This window comes from Stenella coeruleoalba (assembly GCF_951394435.1).
Source record: "Stenella coeruleoalba genome assembly, chromosome: 1".
Taxonomy (NCBI): Eukaryota; Metazoa; Chordata; class Mammalia; order Artiodactyla; family Delphinidae; genus Stenella; species Stenella coeruleoalba.
Genome location: NC_137169.1, coordinates 107,476,824 through 107,497,385, shown reverse-complemented (window position 1 = coordinate 107,497,385; position 20,562 = coordinate 107,476,824). Strand labels below are relative to the sequence as shown.

The following is a 20,562-nucleotide window of genomic DNA, read 5'->3' as shown; positions in this document are numbered from 1 at the left end:
CAAATGAATTTCAATACTATACTGAGCAAATTATTATCACACTGGAATATCTGCTGGAGAATTATAAGTGCCATGTATTCAAAACAAATGAAATAATTTGGGGCACTATCTATATTACCGCCTTCCTCTGTAGTATGTTAAGTAAGCATTGACTGTACCTATAAATTTCTGATAAATATGAGCATCAAGAATAGTTGTAGTAAATAACGTAAATAAATGTTATTGATGGTAGATAAGAAAGTTCCTGAATGTGTAAGATTTGTCATTAATTTTCTATAACGGAAATCCTTTTCTACATTCTCAAAGGCCCTGAAAATTATCAGAGAGATTATTTGACTCAGTGTAGCCAAATGAAACTCCATTTCCCTTATTCCCTCTTCCTCCCACCAGACAATGACTAAGTTGCCAAATGAAGGGTCCCTATTATGTTGGGAAATGGAAGTGGAAGAAGACAGTGTCGTGGAGAGAAGTTCAGGCAAAAGGGTAGAAAGAGGAACGTATATTTGGTGCTAATGCGAGTGCCTGTGAAAAGGCCACTTTCTATGTTTCTCCAACTGTGTTTGGCATGAGAAAGAGGGTCATGAAATTTGGTAGCCAGTTAGACTTACAGTTTTTCCCTGACTGGAAACCTTGTCAAGAGGTAACCATCACCTCATGAGTGGAAAGTTCTCTGAGTGGGTTGTGTTTGTTCTAAGGTGACTCCATTTCTCATTGCAGAAAAACGCCTGTCTAGGGGCATCTCCCACGCCAGCTCCAGCATTGTTTCCCTGGCCCGGTCCCATGTCTCCTCCAATGGTGGGGGTGGGGGGAGCAGTGAGCACCCCCTGGAAATGCCCATCTGTGCCTTCCAGCTTCCAGATCTCACTGTGTACAATGAAGACTTTCGCAGCTTCATAGAGAGAGACCTCATTGAGCAGTCCATGCTGGTTGCCTTGGAGCAGGCAGGTCAGTGAGCACTTTCTTTCCCATGCTCTTCCCTCTGCTCTCCATGTCTAGGCAGCCATGTGGAGGGGCTGGGCTTGACAAGCGGCTTCCAGTCTAAGCCTGCGATCTGATTGACTGCAGTCAAACTCGGGAGTCAGTCAGAGAGACATGTACTGAGCTAGGTGCTTCTTCAAGTTAAAGAAAGGACACAAATAAGACACTTTCCTCTGGAAATTTCCTGTTTGATTGAAGGGAAACCAGATACACATGTGAAAGGCCTACAAATCAATACCTAAAAATCAATACATGAAAAAAATACAAATGAATTATAATTGGCTCTGGAACACCTTGTGTGTTCCAATGCTGTAGATGGTTGGTTCCAAGAACCAGTGCTGTACATGATGCAAGTGGTGATTAAACTAAGTCACATTTATTTATACGAACCTTTCCCAAAAGATTTATTTACCTTTACAATTATGTTTGTCTTAAATTATATTTAAAATTTGTTGGTATGTTGGGGTGAGGCAGCTGGGATTTCTGGGAAAGCTAGTCAGTTATTAAAAACCTCCCATGGAAGAAGGACGGGGCGGGTGGGAGGTGGGGGCACAGAAAGGAAGGTCTTGTTTTTCATTTTGTGCCCTTCTATACTAATCATGTGCATCTATTTACAGTTTTTAAGTAGTAAGCAGTTTATCTGACTGCTGTGATTATAGGCCAGTTTTTCTTTCAGTAGACTGTCCAGTAATTCAAAAAAACTTTTAAGCATTATTCATAAATTATTTTCCTTATATAAGTAATGGATCAGCAATTATAGGATGACTACAGAATTGAGAATCATTTTCTTGGGTATTTTAAGTACTTTGTCTTATTGCTCATGTCTTTAAAGTCGTACCACATACATGGTGACATGCTTACTGTCATATATGCAGATGATATTGCATGACACTTTGAATATACATGTTGGGTTGTTTTTCTTTTACTGATGATGGATTTGTGCTGACCTTTATTGCTACAGTGTCTGCTGGTCTCTTGACCAGAGTGAAGAAATCAGAGCCAGACCAAGTAGCCAACACAGATTTCGACCTATGACCTAGGCCTCATCATCTAACCCAGGGTTGTTCAATCTTAGCACTACTGACACCTAAGACCAGATGATTCTTTGTTGTGTGAGCTGCCTTGTGCATTATATTGTGTTTAGCAGCCTTCCTGGCCTCTACCCACTAGATGGCAGTAGCATCTCCCCACCACTTGTGACAACCAAACATATTTCCAGATGTTGCCAAATGTCCCTTTGGAGACGAAATTGTCCCTACTTAAGAACTGATCTAACCAGTTGTGCTCACCAGATTCTGATGAAGCAGATATAAGTGAAGAAGATACACAGAGTAATAGAGTGATGGTTTGATTTTGGATAGGCTTCCTAGAGGAGGCAAATTAGGAGTCTGTTTTAGAAATAGGGAAGTAGGGAGAACTTCATGCATCATCTGCTGCTCTCCTTTTCGTCCTGTTTCTGTAGGGCGTTTGAACTGGTGGGTGAGTGTGGACCCCACCTGTCAGAGGCTCCTTCCTTTAGCAACTACTGGAGATGGAAACTGCCTCCTGCACGCAGCCTCTCTTGGTGAGTCTTGAAAATGGTCCTTCATTCCCTCATAGAAAGGAAGCAGTAGTTAAATCTCATGTGAAGGGCTTGATCCGACTATTCTTGATCTCAGACAGAAGTGATGGCTCAGAGCAAGGCTATGTGTGTGTGTGTGTGTGTGTGTGTGTGTGTGTGCGTGCATGCTCACTGGTGCAGGAGGAGATGGAAGAGAGCCCTGCCCTAGTTTTTCAGTCTTGTTGAGAAATCGTATGGAGTACATAGGATTTAGCACAAGTCCCACTCGGAGAACTGGCCCCCAGAAGTAATGCGCAGCAGTAAGCAAGCAGTATACTGTATGTGTATGCATATAATTCCACTAAGTATTTATTCTTTTGGTATATAAAAAAGATACGTTTTCATCAGTCCCCTGTGAAACTTGTTTATTATTATTTTTTAATGTATGTCTAATCTAGAATAATGTATTTTTCTTTTTCTTTCTTTTTTCTCTTCCAGTTTTATTGATATAATTGACATACAGCACTGTATAAGTTTTATACAGCATAGCGATTTGACTTACATGCATTATGAGATGATTACAATAAGTTTAGTGGACATTCATCATCTCATGGATACAAAATTAAAGAGATAGAAAAAATTCTTTTTTCCTTGTGATGAGAACTTTTAGGATTTACTCTCTTAACAACTTTCATATATAATGTACAGCAGTGTAATTATATTTATCATGCTGTACATTGTACCCCTAGTACTCAATAGTCTTGTAAATGGAACTTTGTACCTTTTAACTACCTTCATCCAATTCCCCCTGCCTTTGGTAACCACAAATCTGATCTCTTTTTCTGTGGGTTTGTTTTTGAAGTATAATTGACCTACAACACTGTTATACCCTGGCACACAACATGGCGATTCAATATTTCTATATATTTCAAAATGATCACCACGTTAAGTGTAGTTACCATCTGTCACCATACAAATATATTACATAATTATTGACTTGTTTTCTTTAAATTGTTATGCCTATTTATAATTCAATATATTATTTGCCTTAGCTTTTAAAAAAAGTCCCCATTTTCCAACCACCCCTCAAGCTTTGATGCTGATTACCATGTGCCAGACCCATCTTATCTGCTGCTACTCTGTATTTTACTTTATTTATTAAAAACAATTTGTTTTTAATTGGCCGCACCACGAGGCTTATGGGATTTTAGTTCCCTGACCAGGGATCGAACCCAGGCCCTTGGCAGTGAAAGTGAGGAGTCCTAACCACTAGATGGCCAGGGAATTCCCACTCTGTATTTTAATTTGTTAGACTTGGTATCACGAGTAAAGGCTTCTTGTCAGGAGTCTGTAGGATGTGGTATATCCCCCACTTTCAGGTTCTCAAAGTTTCTGAACCTCCAGAATAGGAACATCTTTTCTTTCTTGATTACCTTTCCCCCAAGTCACAGCAGGGGTTTCTTTGAACCTGGGCTTCAGCCTGATTTCCTTCATGCCAGGGTCTGTGTATCATAATTAATGAGTGGAGTTGAGTCGAGGTAGGGTGTCTTAACCATAATGTTTTCTTGCCATAGGGATGTGGGGTTTCCATGATCGAGACTTGATGCTACGGAAAGCTTTGTATGCACTAATGGAGAAGGGAGCGGAGAAGGAAGCATTAAAACGGCGCTGGAGGTGGCAGCAAACTCAGCAGAATAAAGAGGTGAGGGAGCTTGGGCAGGAGCACCTTGTTTCCCAAAGTTACCGAGGGGAAATGCTCAGTGCCTACCAGTAGGAAATGTCTCCTACTTAGGTGCTTAGGTCAGTGTCACTCCTCTTGTAATCCTGGAAATGGTTGAAAATTCAGATACCACCATAGGGTACATGCCTTCTGATAGAGTTATGAGAACTGGTGTGGGGAAGTGGAGACTTGTAGAGGAGGTATCTAACGTTGTGCATTTCTACCCGATAGGCACTCAATAAGCCTTTAGTGGCAGTCTTTTGCAAAATGAAATACGACAAGCTCATAGGATTTTTGTGTTGTTTTGTGTTTTTGCATATAATAAGGCTAGACCAATTTTTTTTTTTTTTTTTTTTTTTAACATCTTTATTGGGGTATAATTACTTTACAATGGTGTGTTAGTTTCTGCTTTATAACAAAGTGAATCAGTTATACATATACATATGTTCCCATATCTCTTCCCTCTTGCGAGGCTAGACCAATTTTTAAGGACTTATGTTTTCAACCATTATAGAAATGTAAATGCATAAAAATAGTTTTGGCCATATATACCGTGTTTTGTATGTTCAGTTTATCTGTTAAAAAATTGTAAAAGCATGAGTTTGAATGGTACTTCTATTAGAAGTTCAGCAGATGTTGAGTTTAATTGGTACTTCTCAGGGATTTAGTAAATGTTAAGGCTGCTTTCGTATAAGAAAGCAATACTGGGAAGTTCCCTGGGGGTCCAGTGGTTAGGACTCCGGCGGTTTCACTGCCATGGCCCGGGTTCAGTCCCCACCACCACGACGCAGCCAAAAAAAAAAAAAAAAAAAAGAAAAAAGTAACACTGGACTGTTTGTACTTTCCATTCCTATAAACGGGCTGGGCAAAATATAGCCTGTAGGGCTTCCCTGGTGGCGCAGTGGTTGGAAGTCCGCCTGCCGATGCAGGGGACATGGGTTCGTGCCCCAGTCCGGGAAGATCCCACATGCCATGGAGCGGCTGGGCCTGTGAGCCATGGCCGCTGAGCCTGCGCGTCCGGAGCCTGTGCTCCGCAATGGGAGAGGCCACAACGGTGAGACGCCTGTGTACCGCAAAAAAAAAAAAAAAAAAATATGGCCTGTGGGTCAAATCCCACCAAATGTTTTTGTTAAAAAAAATTTTTTATTGGAACACAGCCTCCCCAACTCAATTCATTTACATGTGTTTGTGCTACAGCAGCAGAATATAGAAGCTGCACGTTGCCCCACCGCAAAGCCTAAAATATTTCCTGTCTGGCCCTTTACAGAAAAAAGTTTGCCGATTCCCTTCCCTTTAATAATGACGTTATACAGTTAAATAAAGATAATGAGTCTTCCTATTTCCTTTTGCCCTGGTTCTCTGTCTTCTATGTTTATCTCCTGCTCTTCATGTATATCTTTTTTATTTTTGCCATGTATATAAAGCTGGGTGTTTCTGGCATTAATATGGGAATATCTTCAGAAACTTAATTTCCAGCTTCTTTTCCTTCTCTTTTTATTGCTCTATCATAACTGGCCATAATATAGAACTAACAGACTTTTGTTTGTTTCAGTTATTAGAATTTTATGTTCTCAAGATTTAAAATATGGAAGTAGAATGTGTTATGTTTCTTTCTCAAAAATAAAGAACTCAACCTTAAAATTAGGATGATATTAAGATCAGAATCCAGTCTTTGATCAGCCAGTCTGCCCCGGAAGATTCTTGAGGGAAAGAAATGCACAGGGGCAAGGCCAAGTAAACAGCATTCTTTATTGACACCAAACCCCCTGGCAGTCTGGTGAGCTGAGCTGGACTATGTGGAGAGCTTTTTTTGTCTGAGCTAGAGCCAGCCTAGAGTTTGCCTTCCTCATTGTTGAATTCAGGCTATACCTGAACCTTAGATTTGACCACTTCAGAGACAGGAAAAGACCAAACCAGGTCATGCCAGCTAGTAAAGTAGACGTGATAGCCACAGTCAGAGGATAGGTAGGCCCAATTCCAGCTATATTAAGCTGTTATAGTTACTATTTTAAAGGTTAAGTTAGATTATGATGGTATTTAGCCAGGAGACCCAGAAATACCCAAGTTCTATTCCTGGTCAGCTATCTATTCCCTCTCAAAGTCCTCAAATGGAAATACATGCCTGGAGGATAGTAGATATTGAAGGACTGATCTTTTTACTCCTTTTGCTCAGCACATTGAAAGTTCCACATGGAAACAAGATAATTGTTTTAGCTCAGACCATTCATAGCATTATAGTGGGGTGGGGAAGGGGGTGACGGACTGCGGAGCTACTTTTAGCCAGTACCAAACACCAAACAAACTAAATTGGTTTTGATTTCCCAGGCCTCCTTGTTTTGTTGTTAAAAATGGTGGTAAAACACAGTAAGAACATTTTCAGCCTAGAAGGGTACACCACCTAGTGGCTGTGTGTATAAAAACAGCAAACAAAAATAGGTGAGAGCAAGACGGAGACAGATCCTCATGAATGTGTATCAGGGACCATTTATCAGAGTGACCAGAGCACCCCATATATAACCTGTGCATTGTTCTTTTGTATTTTTAGTTGAAAAAATCTGTGATAGAATTTTACACATTGAAAATAGCTTTGTCTTTTTTTTTTATTGTTAAAGTAAAATGTGGTCACAATAGCTCTTTAATTCCTGTTAAATTTGTTCTGATACTTCTCATGTTTCCAGTGTGATTCTTTCTACTATGTCAATGTGTGTTTAAAGTATAAACTCATTTTAACACTTATATAGGTCAAATATAATTAATAATATAGACTTTCTTCCAAATCATCATATACATCCTAAAGCCAATATGGTATTTTAAGATTGTTTGTACTACTCCTTCTACTCCTTTAATAAAAAGTTAATAGTTTTACTGAGCATGTATTTACTGATTACTGATCACATAGTAGGTACTAGGCATATTGCATAAAACATGGTCCTGGTTCTTAGGAGTAGTAGTAGGAGATGGACATGTAAATACATAATTGCAACAAAGTAACAGGTTATGACTTCTATGATAGAAGTCTACATAGCACTTGAGGAGGGAGAGCACAAAGGAAGGAGTGAGTGGTTGATGTACCAGGGAGATTTAGGAAGGGCTTCATAGAGGAGTGATACTTGAGTTCTTTCCTGACAGTTGAGAAATTATTCACCAGGTGGATATGGAGTGGGCTGCTCCAGGCAGAAGGCACAACCTAGACAAAAGCTCAGAAGTATAAAACAACACAGTGCATTCAAGGAACTATGACTAATTAAATGGTATTAGAGAAGTGGGTTGGGAGCCAGGAAGTGGAGTCTCTGCTATGCTTAAGGAGTTTGAACTGTATCTAAGAGGTAATGACAGGTCTTAATTTGTAGCAGGAAGCAAACATCATCATATTTTAATTTTAGAAAAATCTTTCTGGTAGCATTGTAGAAAACGGATCGTAAGAATGTATGACTGGAAGTAGTAAAACCAATTAAGGGTCCATTGCCGTAGTTCATGCTTAATAACTGTTGACTAAAGGGTTAGTAAATCCTTTCACCCATCCCAGGTATGGGATGGGTGAAAGGAGAGGAGTCGTAGATAACCCCCTGGTTTCTAGTTGGGTGTTTGGGTGATAGTGTTGTTTACAAAGGTAGGAAAACAGGAAGAGAGGGTTTTTGAAGAGGCAGAAGTTCAGTTTTGACTGCACAGAGTTTGAGGTAGTCATGGGCAGGTGGCAGTCTTCAGTAGGCAGCTGGATGTGAACATAGAAATTAAGAGGAAATCTGGGCTGGAGAAGAAGATTTTTGAATCCTGAGCATGTAGATAGCAGTAGATGAGATTATAGTAGTAGAAAAGATAACCTAGAAAGAACCAAGGCTAAAATCATTGACACAACATCAATATTTTTGAGGTAGACAGAGTTCAGAGAGGTAAGAGAAAGTAGTGTTGTGTGAGCTAAACGAAAAGAAAGTTTGAGGAGATCAAATGCCACATGAAGGCTAAGAAAGATGAGAACTGAAGAGTTTGCTGAATTTGGCAATTAGAAGGTAATTGTCTTTGCTAGAGTCAGTTAGGTGAAGTAGTTTGTGGGGGTGAGGGAGGGGGCATAGGCTGGAGGGCAGATACAGAAGCTAGACTGCAGTGGGTCAGAAAAGAATGGAAGAAGTGTCAGTGATCATAGACATTCTTTCATGGATCCTGACTATAAAAGGGAGAAGAGATTGGACTTTGTAGTAAAAATTGTTAGCCAAGTGGTAAGAGAATAGGGAGTGGAGTAACACGAGTGAGTTGGAATGGCTATTGCCTCTTGAACCTAGCCTCTAATTGCTTGATATTCCTTGCCTGTCTTTCACACAGTCGGGGCTGGTATACACAGAGGATGAGTGGCAGAAGGAATGGAATGAGCTGATCAAGCTTGCCTCAAGTGAACCCCGCATGCATCTAGGTACCAATGGAGCCAACTGTGGTGGGTAAGTATGTCTAACTGGAGGAGCAGGAAATAATCTTTGCTGAGTCCTCAGTGTCCAAAGAGCTCTGTGCTAAGAGGATGTTAGAAGGAGAGGAAGAGAAGCCATGGCAAGGGCACAGAAGGGTGTAACAGCATGGTACGTTCTAGGAAATACAGGTAGTTCAGTATTGCCAGAATATAGAGTATGTGGCGCAGAATGGTAGATGAGGCTAGGCCGTCCAGATTTTTGTGTGCCATGCTAAGGAATTAAAATTGTATTCTATCCAGACTTTGGAAAACTGCAGGATAAATGACCTGGTTTCCTCAATAAATAAAGACAAAGAAAACAAAAAGGGAGAAAGAACCTAAGTTTAAAGACACTTTAGAGACACATCAACCAGCTGGAATGTATGGACATATATAAGACAGTTGGGGAAATGTGAATAATGTTTACATTATTGTTAAGTTTTTAAAGTGTGGTATTGATGCTATTGTGGCCGTTTTTAAAGGAGTCCTTTATTTTTTAGAGATTGAAACTGAAATATTCATGGATGAAATTATGTGATGTCTAGGATTTGCTCCAGAATAATCTGGTGGGGTGGGGTGGGTGTGGGGGCCATCCCTAGGAAAATATATCAAGGTCTAGGTGAAACGAGATTGACCATCTGTTCATAATCGTTGAGGCTGGGTGATGGATACATGAGAGTTTAGTATAATATTCTTTCTAGTTTTGAATATGTTTAAAATTTTAAATTTTTCTATAGTTAGAAAGTTAAAAAACTATAACCTATCCAAACTTTATTGGGCGTAAGAATAATCTGGGAGGATTGTTTAAAATGCAGATTTTTGGACTTCCACCCTAAGGAAGTCCAGTTGAGTTGGACTGAGGTGAGGCCCAGAAATCTGCATTTGTAGCAAGCACCCAATGTTGAATAACATTGCTTTAGGGGGCAGGAAGCCACTAAATTGTGAGTTTGTGAGTGACGGGAGCAAATTCATGTATTTGAACACACTGACAGCAGAGTGGATGATGAAGCGGAGGGGAGTAGTAGTAATGGGTATGAGCAAGAGTGGTGGGTTGCAGATAGGCCAGAGGAGACAGTTACAAGAGACACTTAAAAGATGGAATTGGTCAAGCCGGGTGATTAATTGAAGATGAAATATAAAGAACAGTAAATATTTCACAGATTTCTGATTAGGCTACTAAGCAGATGGGTGAGGCTGTTCTTCAAGTAAGTGAACATAGAAGGAGGGATTTTTGTTTCTTTCCTGTTGTGTTTTGTTTTGTCCTTTTTTGATAGGACATGGTGAGTGTGATGTGTGCGTTGTGGTGCGTAAAGTGATAAGCAGGATGAAGCTACACAGCTGTACACTGAGCTACTGGACAAAGAATTGGGGAAGGTTGTTGAACAAGATGGGTATTAAGAGAGGGATTACGTGCCGATTCCTAACACTACTTTAACTCTTGAACCTTCATATTTCTTTTCTTGTATTTCCCCATCTGTGAAACGGAAGTAGAAACAGCCATGGTAGCATAAAAAATAATCAGCTGTGTGTGTGACAGCCTTAAGACTGGAAAACAAGGAAGGGACATTGTTTTTTCCTCTTTGCAGAGCTGGTCTTCATGGGTCTCTTGTTTTGTTTTCTTCCCTCTCCCTCCCACTGCACCCCTTCCACTCTCTCGCCTCCTGCAACTCTAGGGTGGAGAGTTCAGAAGAGCCTGTGTATGAGAGCCTAGAAGAATTCCATGTTTTCGTCCTTGCCCACGTGCTTAGGAGGCCCATAGTTGTTGTGGCAGACACCATGCTGAGGGACTCTGGTGGGGAAGGTGAGTCAGTCAGTCCTCACTCTACCCTGAGCAGCCCTATTTGCAGAGCCTTGGGCTAAGCACTGGAAGGAGGGCAGGAAAGGGGTTATATAGACCCTTGGGAAAAAAACAAGGTATAAATTAGAACAAGGCAAAATTCTCAGGAGATTCAGAGTAAAGCAGCTGAGGTTAATTGATGTGGCTTCTTAGGAAAGAATTATTAAACATGGGTTGGAATGAGAGGGGGGCTCAATTGGCAGAGTGGGGTGGAGGGATTTCCCACTAGGCAAGAATATAGCCTTAATAATAATCTCCGTGGTTTCCTGCAGCATTTGCCCCTATTCCCTTTGGGGGAATCTATCTGCCCTTGGAGGTTCCAGCCAGCCAGTGTCACCGCTCCCCTCTGGTGCTCGCCTATGATCAGGCCCACTTTTCTGCACTTGTGTCCATGGAACAGAAGGAGAATGCCAAGGAACAAGGTGCGGAATGCAATGTCTGTGTCTCTGGTGTCTTTTGGTCCGCTTTATTTTCACTTCGAAAAACTGAAATGAGAGAGAATGTAGGAGGAAAGAATTAAGCGACATGCAAGCTCAGACAGTGCATGTTGATACTGTTTTACTAAGCTATAAGATATACAGAGGTTTTAAAATTAAAAAAAGAAAAAAGGTTTGGAGAAAAACACAGCCTGTATTCCCTGCTCTGGAGTAAAGAGCTAATACAGTAAGGTCATAGTACCTTCCAAATGATGCTTTGCTATATTTGTCTTGATAATGACTTTGAATTCCCTGAATCTCCGTTAACTGGCAAGAACATCATAGGTGCTAGATGACTGGTGGGAAGTCATGGAGATTAGTGGCCTAAATTGTGTGCTGGGTTACAAGGGAAAACCTGCCTGTTAAGTTTTTAAATGCTAAGGTAATTCATATGTTATGAACTGAGAAGTGACTGCAGTTAGAGACCTTTGGTATGGTTCAGCCTCCTTTTCACTGAAGTCAGTCTGTGTTCAGTTGCCTTCCTCTCTCCTCAAAGAGACTCCTTGATCATGTTTCTTTCCTTCCCAGCTGTGATCCCACTTACAGATTCAGAGCATAAGCTGCTGCCCTTGCACTTTGCTGTGGACCCTGGAAAGGGCTGGGAGTGGGGCAAAGATGACAATGACAATGTCCGATTGGCCAGGTGAGGCAAGCCTAGCCTTTCTATCTGCTTTGTAGCTGCGATCTCTTCCACATATGATGTCCGATGTCCGTCTCCCGGGGACTTTTCCTCAGCTCAGAGGCAAAGACAGTCGCATCCTAGTTCCAGTGTCTTTGGGAAGATGGAGAGGAGGGAGACAGATTGGGCACCAGGACTCTTGCAGCTGCCTTTTCTCCCTGTGAAAGACAAGGGAATCCTGGGATCTCCTTACAGTATGAGGAGTGTTCTTGCAGAATCCCCAAAACAGTGATCAGAAAATCAAGATAATCAAATCACACTTCTTCTCCCAGCCCAAATGAGAAGGGTTTTAAATAGCTGACCAAAACAGTTTGGTCTGGGCTTTTGCCTTTCTGGAACTTAAACAGCAAGAAAAATATGTTCTCCGCCCCCCTGCCACCTCCCAGAAGTTGGCTTCCTCCTGCCTCCAAACTTCCCATAAGAGCTTATGAATGTAAAAGCTCCTCCCTTACCTCTTAGCCAGTGCCGCCTTCTTCGGGCTCCTAAAACTGAACCCAACTGAGACGGTTTGATTTAAAAACCCAGCGTTTATGGCTTTTTAAATAGTTCTTACCTAATTATGAAAAGCTCCTTCTGAGTAATACTTACAGCAACAACAATAATAGTGGCTGCCGTTTAGAAGTATTTCCTAGTTTCCAGACACTGTGCTGGGCCCTTTTCAAATACTATTTTAATCTTCACAGCAACCTTGCAGGATAGATATTATTATCTATACCCATTATCAACCCCTCCCTGAGTTTCAGGGAGGTTGAAGTGACTTGCTCAAGGTCATAAAGCTTAGTAACTGGTGGAGCCCTAATTCAAACTCAACCCTGTCTGAGATCCCAGCCATGTAGCCCTCTCCCACCCTACCTCCCAAATGGATCACACTTCTCTGCTTTTTAAAGGTCACAGTATTTTGAAATTCTTTTTTTCTCCTTTTCACAGTGTAATCCTGTCCCTAGAGGTCAAATTGCATCTGCTGCATGGCTACATGAATGTGAAGTGGATCCCAGTGTCCTCGGATGCACAGGTGAGGACTTCTCCCACCCCACCCTTGCATGTCCTCATTTTCATGTCAGGGAGAACAAGGAAATCTGGTGGTGGTTCCTTCTGAGTCTCTTCTGAGTAGTGGCTTATGATTCAAGGTTAGGAATACCTAGAAAATATCAGATAAATTCCAAACGACACTTTTTCTTGCCTTTCTACGTGTTAGTGCCCTTTGTTTTCTATATCTTCTCACCGGCCAGGCTCTTCTTTCTGATACTAAAACACATTCTTCAAGAAAAGTTTTCTGAACTTTTTGGTGAACTTGAGATTGTTATTACTTTGTTCCAAGCCCTCTGTACATAGACCTCTGTGTTGGGCACCAGAGGAGACAGAATAGCTTAAAGGGCTCCTGATACAGTAGGTTCTGAGGATGTCATTATTATCCATAGAACAGGAACACAGGAGCAAGGGCCAACTGATGGACTCCAGTGCTGAATGTCTAGAACTTGAGGGGATGCAGAATGGTTAAGGCTTGGGGTGGTTATTCAAGACTTCCTTGAGATTAATTTTGAGCAGAATTTGGCATAGAGAAATTTATAATAAAGGCCATTCTAGTGTCTATAGAATATTCTCCCTCCTCACCCAGAGGCCATATATTTGTATAGTTGCTCATTGTTCTAGAAGAGCAAAATCCAGGCTTCATTTTGGTATCCCCTTATTACAGAAGGGCATCAAATTGCAGGGGGTGAGATAAAAGTTAGATATTAGATACCTCTTTCCCTGGTTCATGGGAGAGCTGATAAGCTGGGGAAGGACAGTGCCCTCCTGGGTGACCCTTCCCCTGTCATGACAGCAACCCTTCTCTGGAACTAGGCAGTCACTCCAAGGAAGGAGTTCATAGGGGTGTTACCACCCCTCTTCCACATGGCTAATTCCTATAGCAACAGCTGCAGGGAGCCCCGTGAGCCAGATGGATGGGCTGGAGGTTCCTGGGGGCTTCCCTCAACCCAAACCAATGGGATAACTGTCAGTCACATTCTTTTTTTTTTTTAATTAAAAAAAATTTTTTTTATTGAAGTATGGTTGATTTACAATGTGGTGCCAATCTCTGCTGTACAGCAGAGTGACTCAGTTATCCACATATACAAATTCTTTTTTAATACTCTTTTCCATTATGGTTTATCACAGGATATTGAATATAGTTCTCTGTGCTATACAGTAGGACCTTGTTGTTTATCCATCCTATATCTGTCAACCACTTTCTTGTCTCTTCCAGGCTCCCCTGGCCCAGCCTGAGTCCCCGACAGCCTCAGCTGGAGATGAGCCCCGATCCACTCCTGAGTCTGGGGAATCAGACAAGGAGTCAGTTGGCAGCAGTTCTGCCAGCAATGAGGGCAGCAAGCGGAAAGAGAAGTCAAAACGAGACCGGGAAAAGGACAAGAAAAGAGCAGATTCTGTGGCTAACAAACTGGGCAGCTTTGGCAAAACCTTGGGCAGCAAGCTCAAGAAGAACATGGGAGGCCTGATGCACAGCAAGGGTTCTAAGCCTGGAGGGATGGGAACAGGGTCGGGGGTAAGCAGTGGCACTGAGACACTGGAGAAGAAGAAGAAAAACTCACTGAAGAGTTGGAAGGGTGGCAAAGAGGAGGCAGCTGGGGATGGGCCTGTAACTGAGAAGCCCACATCTGAGTCTGTTGGTAATGGAGGGAGCAAGTATAGCCAGGAGGTGATGCAAAGCCTGAGCATTTTGAGGATTGCAATGCAAGGGGAGGGGAAGTTTATTTTTGTTGGAACCCTGAAGATGGGTCACCGTCACCAATATCAGGAGGAGATGATCCAACGCTACCTTTCTGATGCTGAGGAGAGATTCCTGGCAGAGCAGAAGCAGAAGGAGGCAGAGAGGAAGATCATGAATGGAGGGGTAGGGAGTGGGCCTCCTCCAGCCAAAAAGCCAGAGCCAGATGGCGGGGAGGAGCTGCTGACTGCCCCTCCAGCAGAGTCCAAGGCGGTGGCATTGTCTACTGGCTACCCTGGTGGCTTTACTATCCCTCGACCTTCTGGGGGTGGAGTCCACTGCCAGGAGCCCCGGAGGCAGATGGCAGGGGGGCCATGTGGGGGGGGCCTGCCACCATATGCCACCTTCCCCAGACAGTGCCCTCCTGGGCGACCCTACCCCCATCAGGACAGCATCCCTTCTCTGGAGCCAGGCAGTCACTCCAAGGATGGAGTTCACAGGGGTGCATTGTTACCACCCCACTTCCGCGTGGCTGATTCCTATAGCAACGGCTACAGAGAGCCCCCTGAGCCAGATGGATGGGCTGGAGGTCCCCGGGGGCTTCCCCCAACCCAGACCAAATGCAAACAACCGAACTGCAGCTTCTATGGACACCCTGAGACAAACAACTTCTGCTCCTGCTGTTACAGGGAAGAACTGAGGAGAAGGGAACGTGAACCGGGTGGGGAGCTGCTGGTGCACAGGTTCTGAATGGGGAAACCCTGGAGGGCAAGGGGGCTAAACAAAGAAAGTTAAGCTCAATTAATTGGCTCATGAGACCCAGCCTCCATGTTGATGGGGCAAATGCAGTAATGTTTGTGTGAACCTGGCCAGAAACTTTTAAGTGTGTATGCTCTGGAGAGCTGCCAGGCTGGCAAGAGCAGGTCAGGGCTGGATGGTGCCTCAAGGGCTCTACTGGTCCTTTGCCCATCTTGACTTAATGGTACTGAGGAGGTACAAGCGGGGAAAGATGGTAATTCTGTGTCATAATCCCTTGGGTCCATCCCAGGACCTAAGGGAAAGTGTAAGGGAAGATTTGATGTGAGGGGGTGGGGAGGTGGGCAGAAGTCTGGGGGAGGAACTGGCAAAGGAGGTTCTCAGTCAATAAAAGAAAAAAACAGACCAAAGTTCTTTTAGGTTGGAAAAAAGCACATGGTGGTGGAGTTGGGAGTGTGGAGGGAAACTGGGAAATTAGTCAAATTTTCTATTGAGTTGAATTAAGGTAGAAATTTAGTGTTGGATAAATTTTTCCTCTTGAAGGATCTGGAAAGACAAGGCAGTAACATGTGCTTATGGATGCTTATTAGGAGGGGGCTGGCTTAAATCAGTTTAGTGAGCTGGGAAAGGGAGAAACTTAAAAGGGGAATCTTCTTCCTCTTGAGTTTGATTTCCTTCTAAACAGCTATCTGTCATCCCTTCTAGTTCGGGAGGAGATTGCCAATTGCCCCCTATCTTTTTCTCATCCTTTTTGAGGGCTGAGCTAAGAAGGTTGTGATTTTTTTTTTAAGACTTTAATTTTATTAAAAAACAACAACAACAAAAGTTCCCTCTGGGGAAGGCAAGAGAATGATGAGAAGAACAGCTGTGTGTGTTGAATTTTCTCCAGGTGAATTGGTACAGAGGTGATCTTTTTTTAACTACTAGCAATAACCACATATTGGGGTTTGAGTGCGCCTTGGGAGGGGGGTGGGAGGAGGACAGACTTTTGGCCAGACTGTTTCAAACAAAACCAAAAACCTAAATAGAGCACTACCATCCTCTGCTGCTGTGTTTCTGTAGAAAGCAACTTATTTTTTGGAATTTTTTTTTTTTTTAAAGAAAACAAACAAAAAGACCCCAGCAAGCAAAAACATTTAAAAAAATATTTTTTTTTCCTCCTATTTAAGTGATTCTTTCTCCTTCCTCTCTACTTTTGGAGAATGAACTTAACGTCCCGGCTTCTTTTGTTAAGCCATAGCTGACCTTAATCTGTGGTTAGTTTATTAAAATAATAAAAATACTTTGTAAGAAGAGATATTTTTGATAATAGGACTGATGTTGAAACTTGGGGTAGGGGCTAGGGGCAATTTATAAAAAGGTAGAGAAATATATTTTAGTGAACTATAACCACAGATCACAGATTACTCCCAATGAGCTGATCTGTTTTTGGGTTTCCCCCTTTCCCCCTGCCGCCCCCCCCCCCCATCCTTTTCCCCAGAGGATGGGAGTGGGTCTGTGGACACAGTAGCGGGGAGCTCCTTTGCATTTTGCACAAAGCACAAGTCTGGCCAGCCTATGCTCTGGCCAGCACCATTTCTAAGAGCTTTAAACTGGAGGACCTATCCTGGGCCAATTTTCCCTTTTCTTTAAATTTTTTTTTTCTGGGGGGAAAAAAACTCAACTATGCAATTGTATACACTCCTGGGTGCATATGAGGAAGGGGAATAAGTGTACTTAAGTGTCCAGAGTGTTAATTGGGGCTATTTTTCTGTATTTGGATTTCTCTTTTGAGGTATGTACTCATAAACCATCCTGTGGAATGTAATCCCCACATTTGATCCAAGGCAGACATGGGCTGGGTGTGTGTGTTAGGGGGACTCGTGTTTGCCCTGTGTTGCTTCTGCCCAATCAGGAAAGTTGTCATCCCATCTCCCCCTTGGTAACAAAGCCAGCCAAGACTGTCCTATACATTGGAACTGCTCACAATTTAGAAAGTTTCCTTTCTCCTCAACAAACTTGAAAAGTCACTTATTTTCTAAATCTGATTGTTGATTTAATAATTTCCATGGCTGTTAATTCTTAGGCTTTTATTTGAAAACAAACCTGGTGTTAAGGAAGCAATGAGATGAGGTCAAAGGAGATAGGTTCCAAAGGAGGGTGGAGGGTATGTATATATTTCTGGGCAGGACTGGGACTAGTGTGAGACAAGCACGCCCCTCAGGTTCAAAACTTAAGGAGATACCAAAAACTTAGTAATCAAGATAAATACTGTTTTAATGCAGTATTTTTAAAAATTAATGCAAAAAATCCATGACAAGCAAAATATCAGAATCTTAAAAAAGACAGAATCCAACAGGACTGGGGTTAGAGTGAGGGTAGGAACACTGAATTGAGCAAGTACGGGTTGAATCCTGTCTTTATTTAAAATTTTGATACTTTAGTCATTGTGGATTTTTTTACATTAGTTTTGATTTTCAAAATATACTGTGTTAAAATAGTATCTTGGTTACTGGGTTTTGGGGCACCCCTTAAATTTTGTGCCCAAAGTGAGTGCCTTGCTCACCTTACCCTGTTTCCGGGGTTAGAACAGCACTGGTGAGACCACCACCTTATGAACTTCATCCCCTAACATGCACCCAAACAACAGGTGGCTCAAACCCACACCAAGAATTTGCATAGCTCACCTAGCTTTCCCATAGGCATCCATCTATATCATAGGATTTTGGCCTGGACCAATAGAAATGGAAACAGACCAGGGACCTTCCCAGAGAATAAAACCAGGAAAGTTGATTCTCCACTGGACTGCTGTGTTTGGATTTGACCTGTTATTAGATTCTAGTTAATACTTTTGTTTTTAAAAACTGAGGACAAATGAACAAAAACGGAAACCTTGTGTCATGTTTGCTTTTGTTCTGATTTATAAATGAATCAATCCCAATTGCTTTTGACTTCTTTTCAAATAAAAAAGGTGGAAATTCTGGTGGGTGGCCTAGGGGTGAATATGGTAAAATAGAGCTTTATTTAGACCCTCTAGCTTTTTCATTAAGAAATACATTTCTTTTTTTAATTTGGGAAGGTAACTATTTATTGACACATTAAAAAAAAAAACACCCTCTTTATTCTAAAGATGAGGGACCCTGAGTCAATGGATGTTTTTCCATAGGGGTGAGTAAAGTTTGTTTTGCTTCATCCTTTGAGAGGGCTGTGGAATGGGAGGGTGGTGAAAAAATAATGCCTGCAAAATGAAGACAGACTCTAGTTGGTTTATGGTATTTGGGGAGGATGAGGGGGTGGAAGAGGCAAGCTCATGCAATTACTGTGTTGGGGAAAAGGGAGGAGAAGAGTACATGATGTGCACTCAAAATGAGCCAAACTCCTTAGTTAAGGAGGGTGTGGGTGAAGGGGGGAGGCAGACCCCTCAACACTGGATGAGGGATGATATCTCTCAGGCTTAAATAAGTGCACCTAGTTCCTTTAATCCAGGCACTGGGGTACCTACTGAGGTTTTTATTGGAGAGGGAAGATTTTTCAGGCCTCTTATTTTTCCCCTTTTGATTTAAGACAGTGCTACCCCTCCACCCTACGTTCTCCATCTCAGCCCTGATGGAGCAAGTATACTATAGGAGAGGCCTCCAAATTCCTCCCTTAATCTATGCTGGTTTTATTGAGAGTTATAAGATTTAACCAAACGTTTTCCCCTCACACTGGATTCTAAAACAAAAGTAAAAGATTATATTAAAAGTTTGTTGTTTTTTTTTTTTTTAAGATTCAGTCTCTTTATGGAGTGCGGATGGTGTTTAACTCAGTGCTGTACAGGGCCTGGAGGGAAGTTCCTTCCCTCTCCTGTTGGCTGTTTCTTCTCAAGTGAAACTAAAGCTCACAGACCAACACAACAGAAATTAGCAATGACTTTCTGTTGTATATTTGAGAATGATACTGAGCTGGAAAGAATGGAGCTGAATGAATTCTGAGAACCTAGCTTTTGCTATTCTTACTACTTTCTAAACAGCCACATGTCCAAGGTTCCAGTCACATTTTATCTTTCCCAATAAAGGAGGTTCAAAGATAATTGTCCCCAGTTACTCGGACACCTCTGGACTCTGTGTTCTTTTCTTTCTCTAAGGAGTCAGTGCCCCAGACACACAACCACAGGTGAGAAGACAGAATCAGAAGCCCCTTCTCGGCCTGGAATCACCTGCACCCCAGATTTTTCTAATTTCCTTTTCCCTCCAGGCCCTTCAACAACAGATTCAGTGACTCATGTAGGCAGTCTGTCTCTTTCACTTTGTAGATACCTGGTCTGCAAATTACAGGCTGTTTTGCCTCCTGAACTTAAGTTGACTAGCAAAATATGACATCCCCCATGGAGACTTTCTCCATGCCACCTCCCTTCACTGGCCACTTGGGTAAGGGGCAGTAGAAAAGAGAAAGGGAAGCTGGCTGACAGTGGTGCAGAGAGGAGTGGGGGTGGGGAGGACCTTGGCCTCTTTTCTGTGCTTATAACTGGATCTGTGACTCATCTTGTGAGTCACACAGCTCCACCTCCTTCCTCTAGCTGCCCCTCCCAGCAGCCTTCACTCCTGGCACAAACCTGCAACCAGACCAGGATTCTGAAAATGGAAAAATCTGATACAGCCCCTTGCCTCTTCACCCTTCCTTTCATCCACTAAACCTCTACTGGGTGTGTGTAGAATGGACAGAGGGGATCCTCCTGTTACTTAACCCTCAGCTGCTGCCCCCTTTGCATTCCTGGTGAGGTGCTGATCCAAGTCACCCATCTTTTTTCTGCCTGTGACCTTCCACCATTCCCCTGATGTTTTTTCTCTGTATTCCTCTGCTGCTCCTACACCTCAAGTATTAAAGAATAGAATGAGGCTCTTGAATGAAGGGTGATGGGGAGAAGGAAAGTGGATAATGGATTTTTAAACTGTGGTACACAGCTCTTCCTATTGCCACAGACCTCGGGAAATATTTTCTTCCCCCCAAGAGATTGAGGCTGATGGAATGCAGGTGGGGGTGGCGGGGCTTGGTAGCTTTTAAGACTTCTAGAATCAGGCTTCTGGGCTACCTTCCTAGCAGGTGTATGCCTCTCTGTTCCAGACTGACTCCCTGCCTCAGAATATCTTCACTATTTCCACAGTTGCAGCCAAGACAGGGAACTTTTAAAGCTGAGGCCGGAAGGGTGTGTGTGCTGGTGGGGGGAAGAGAGAGTTGTCACTAGAAAACTGGGGCCCCCACCTAAGAATTGCTGCCTCTGTACAAACTCAAAATCAATAAAACAGCAGCTCGTGAATTCATTACTTTGTATTTTATTTTCTGTCTTTTTCATACCTAAAGTTAGAGTTTTGCGTTCCTACCCCCAGTCACCGTTGCCTACAGTTCCTTTACTTCCCTCCTAGTGCCCTCCCCACCCATCTTTGCTTCTTGGGTTGCAAGGGGGAGGGTGGGGGGATGG

General features: G+C 42.6%; 1 protein-coding gene across 3 annotated transcripts in view; it reads left to right on the top strand.

Annotated features, from left to right (window-relative positions):
* Positions 1 to 20,388, top strand: part of OTUD7B (OTU deubiquitinase 7B) — a 56,348-nt gene extending 35,960 nt beyond the window's left edge. For all 3 annotated transcript variants that reach the window (XM_079919526.1, XM_079919525.1, XM_079919524.1), the window contains 9 exons: positions 718 to 945; positions 2,441 to 2,542; positions 4,093 to 4,220; positions 8,556 to 8,668; positions 10,347 to 10,474; positions 10,783 to 10,932; positions 11,515 to 11,629; positions 12,593 to 12,677; positions 13,911 to 20,388. In XM_079919526.1, the coding sequence (XP_079775652.1) occupies positions 718 to 945; positions 2,441 to 2,542; positions 4,093 to 4,220; positions 8,556 to 8,668; positions 10,347 to 10,474; positions 10,783 to 10,932; positions 11,515 to 11,629; positions 12,593 to 12,677; positions 13,911 to 15,119 (2,258 nt within the window). In that variant the 3' untranslated portion in view covers positions 15,120 to 20,388. The remainder of the gene's footprint in view (positions 1 to 717; positions 946 to 2,440; positions 2,543 to 4,092; positions 4,221 to 8,555; positions 8,669 to 10,346; positions 10,475 to 10,782; positions 10,933 to 11,514; positions 11,630 to 12,592; positions 12,678 to 13,910) is intronic.
* Positions 20,389 to 20,562: the final 174 nt, after the last annotated feature.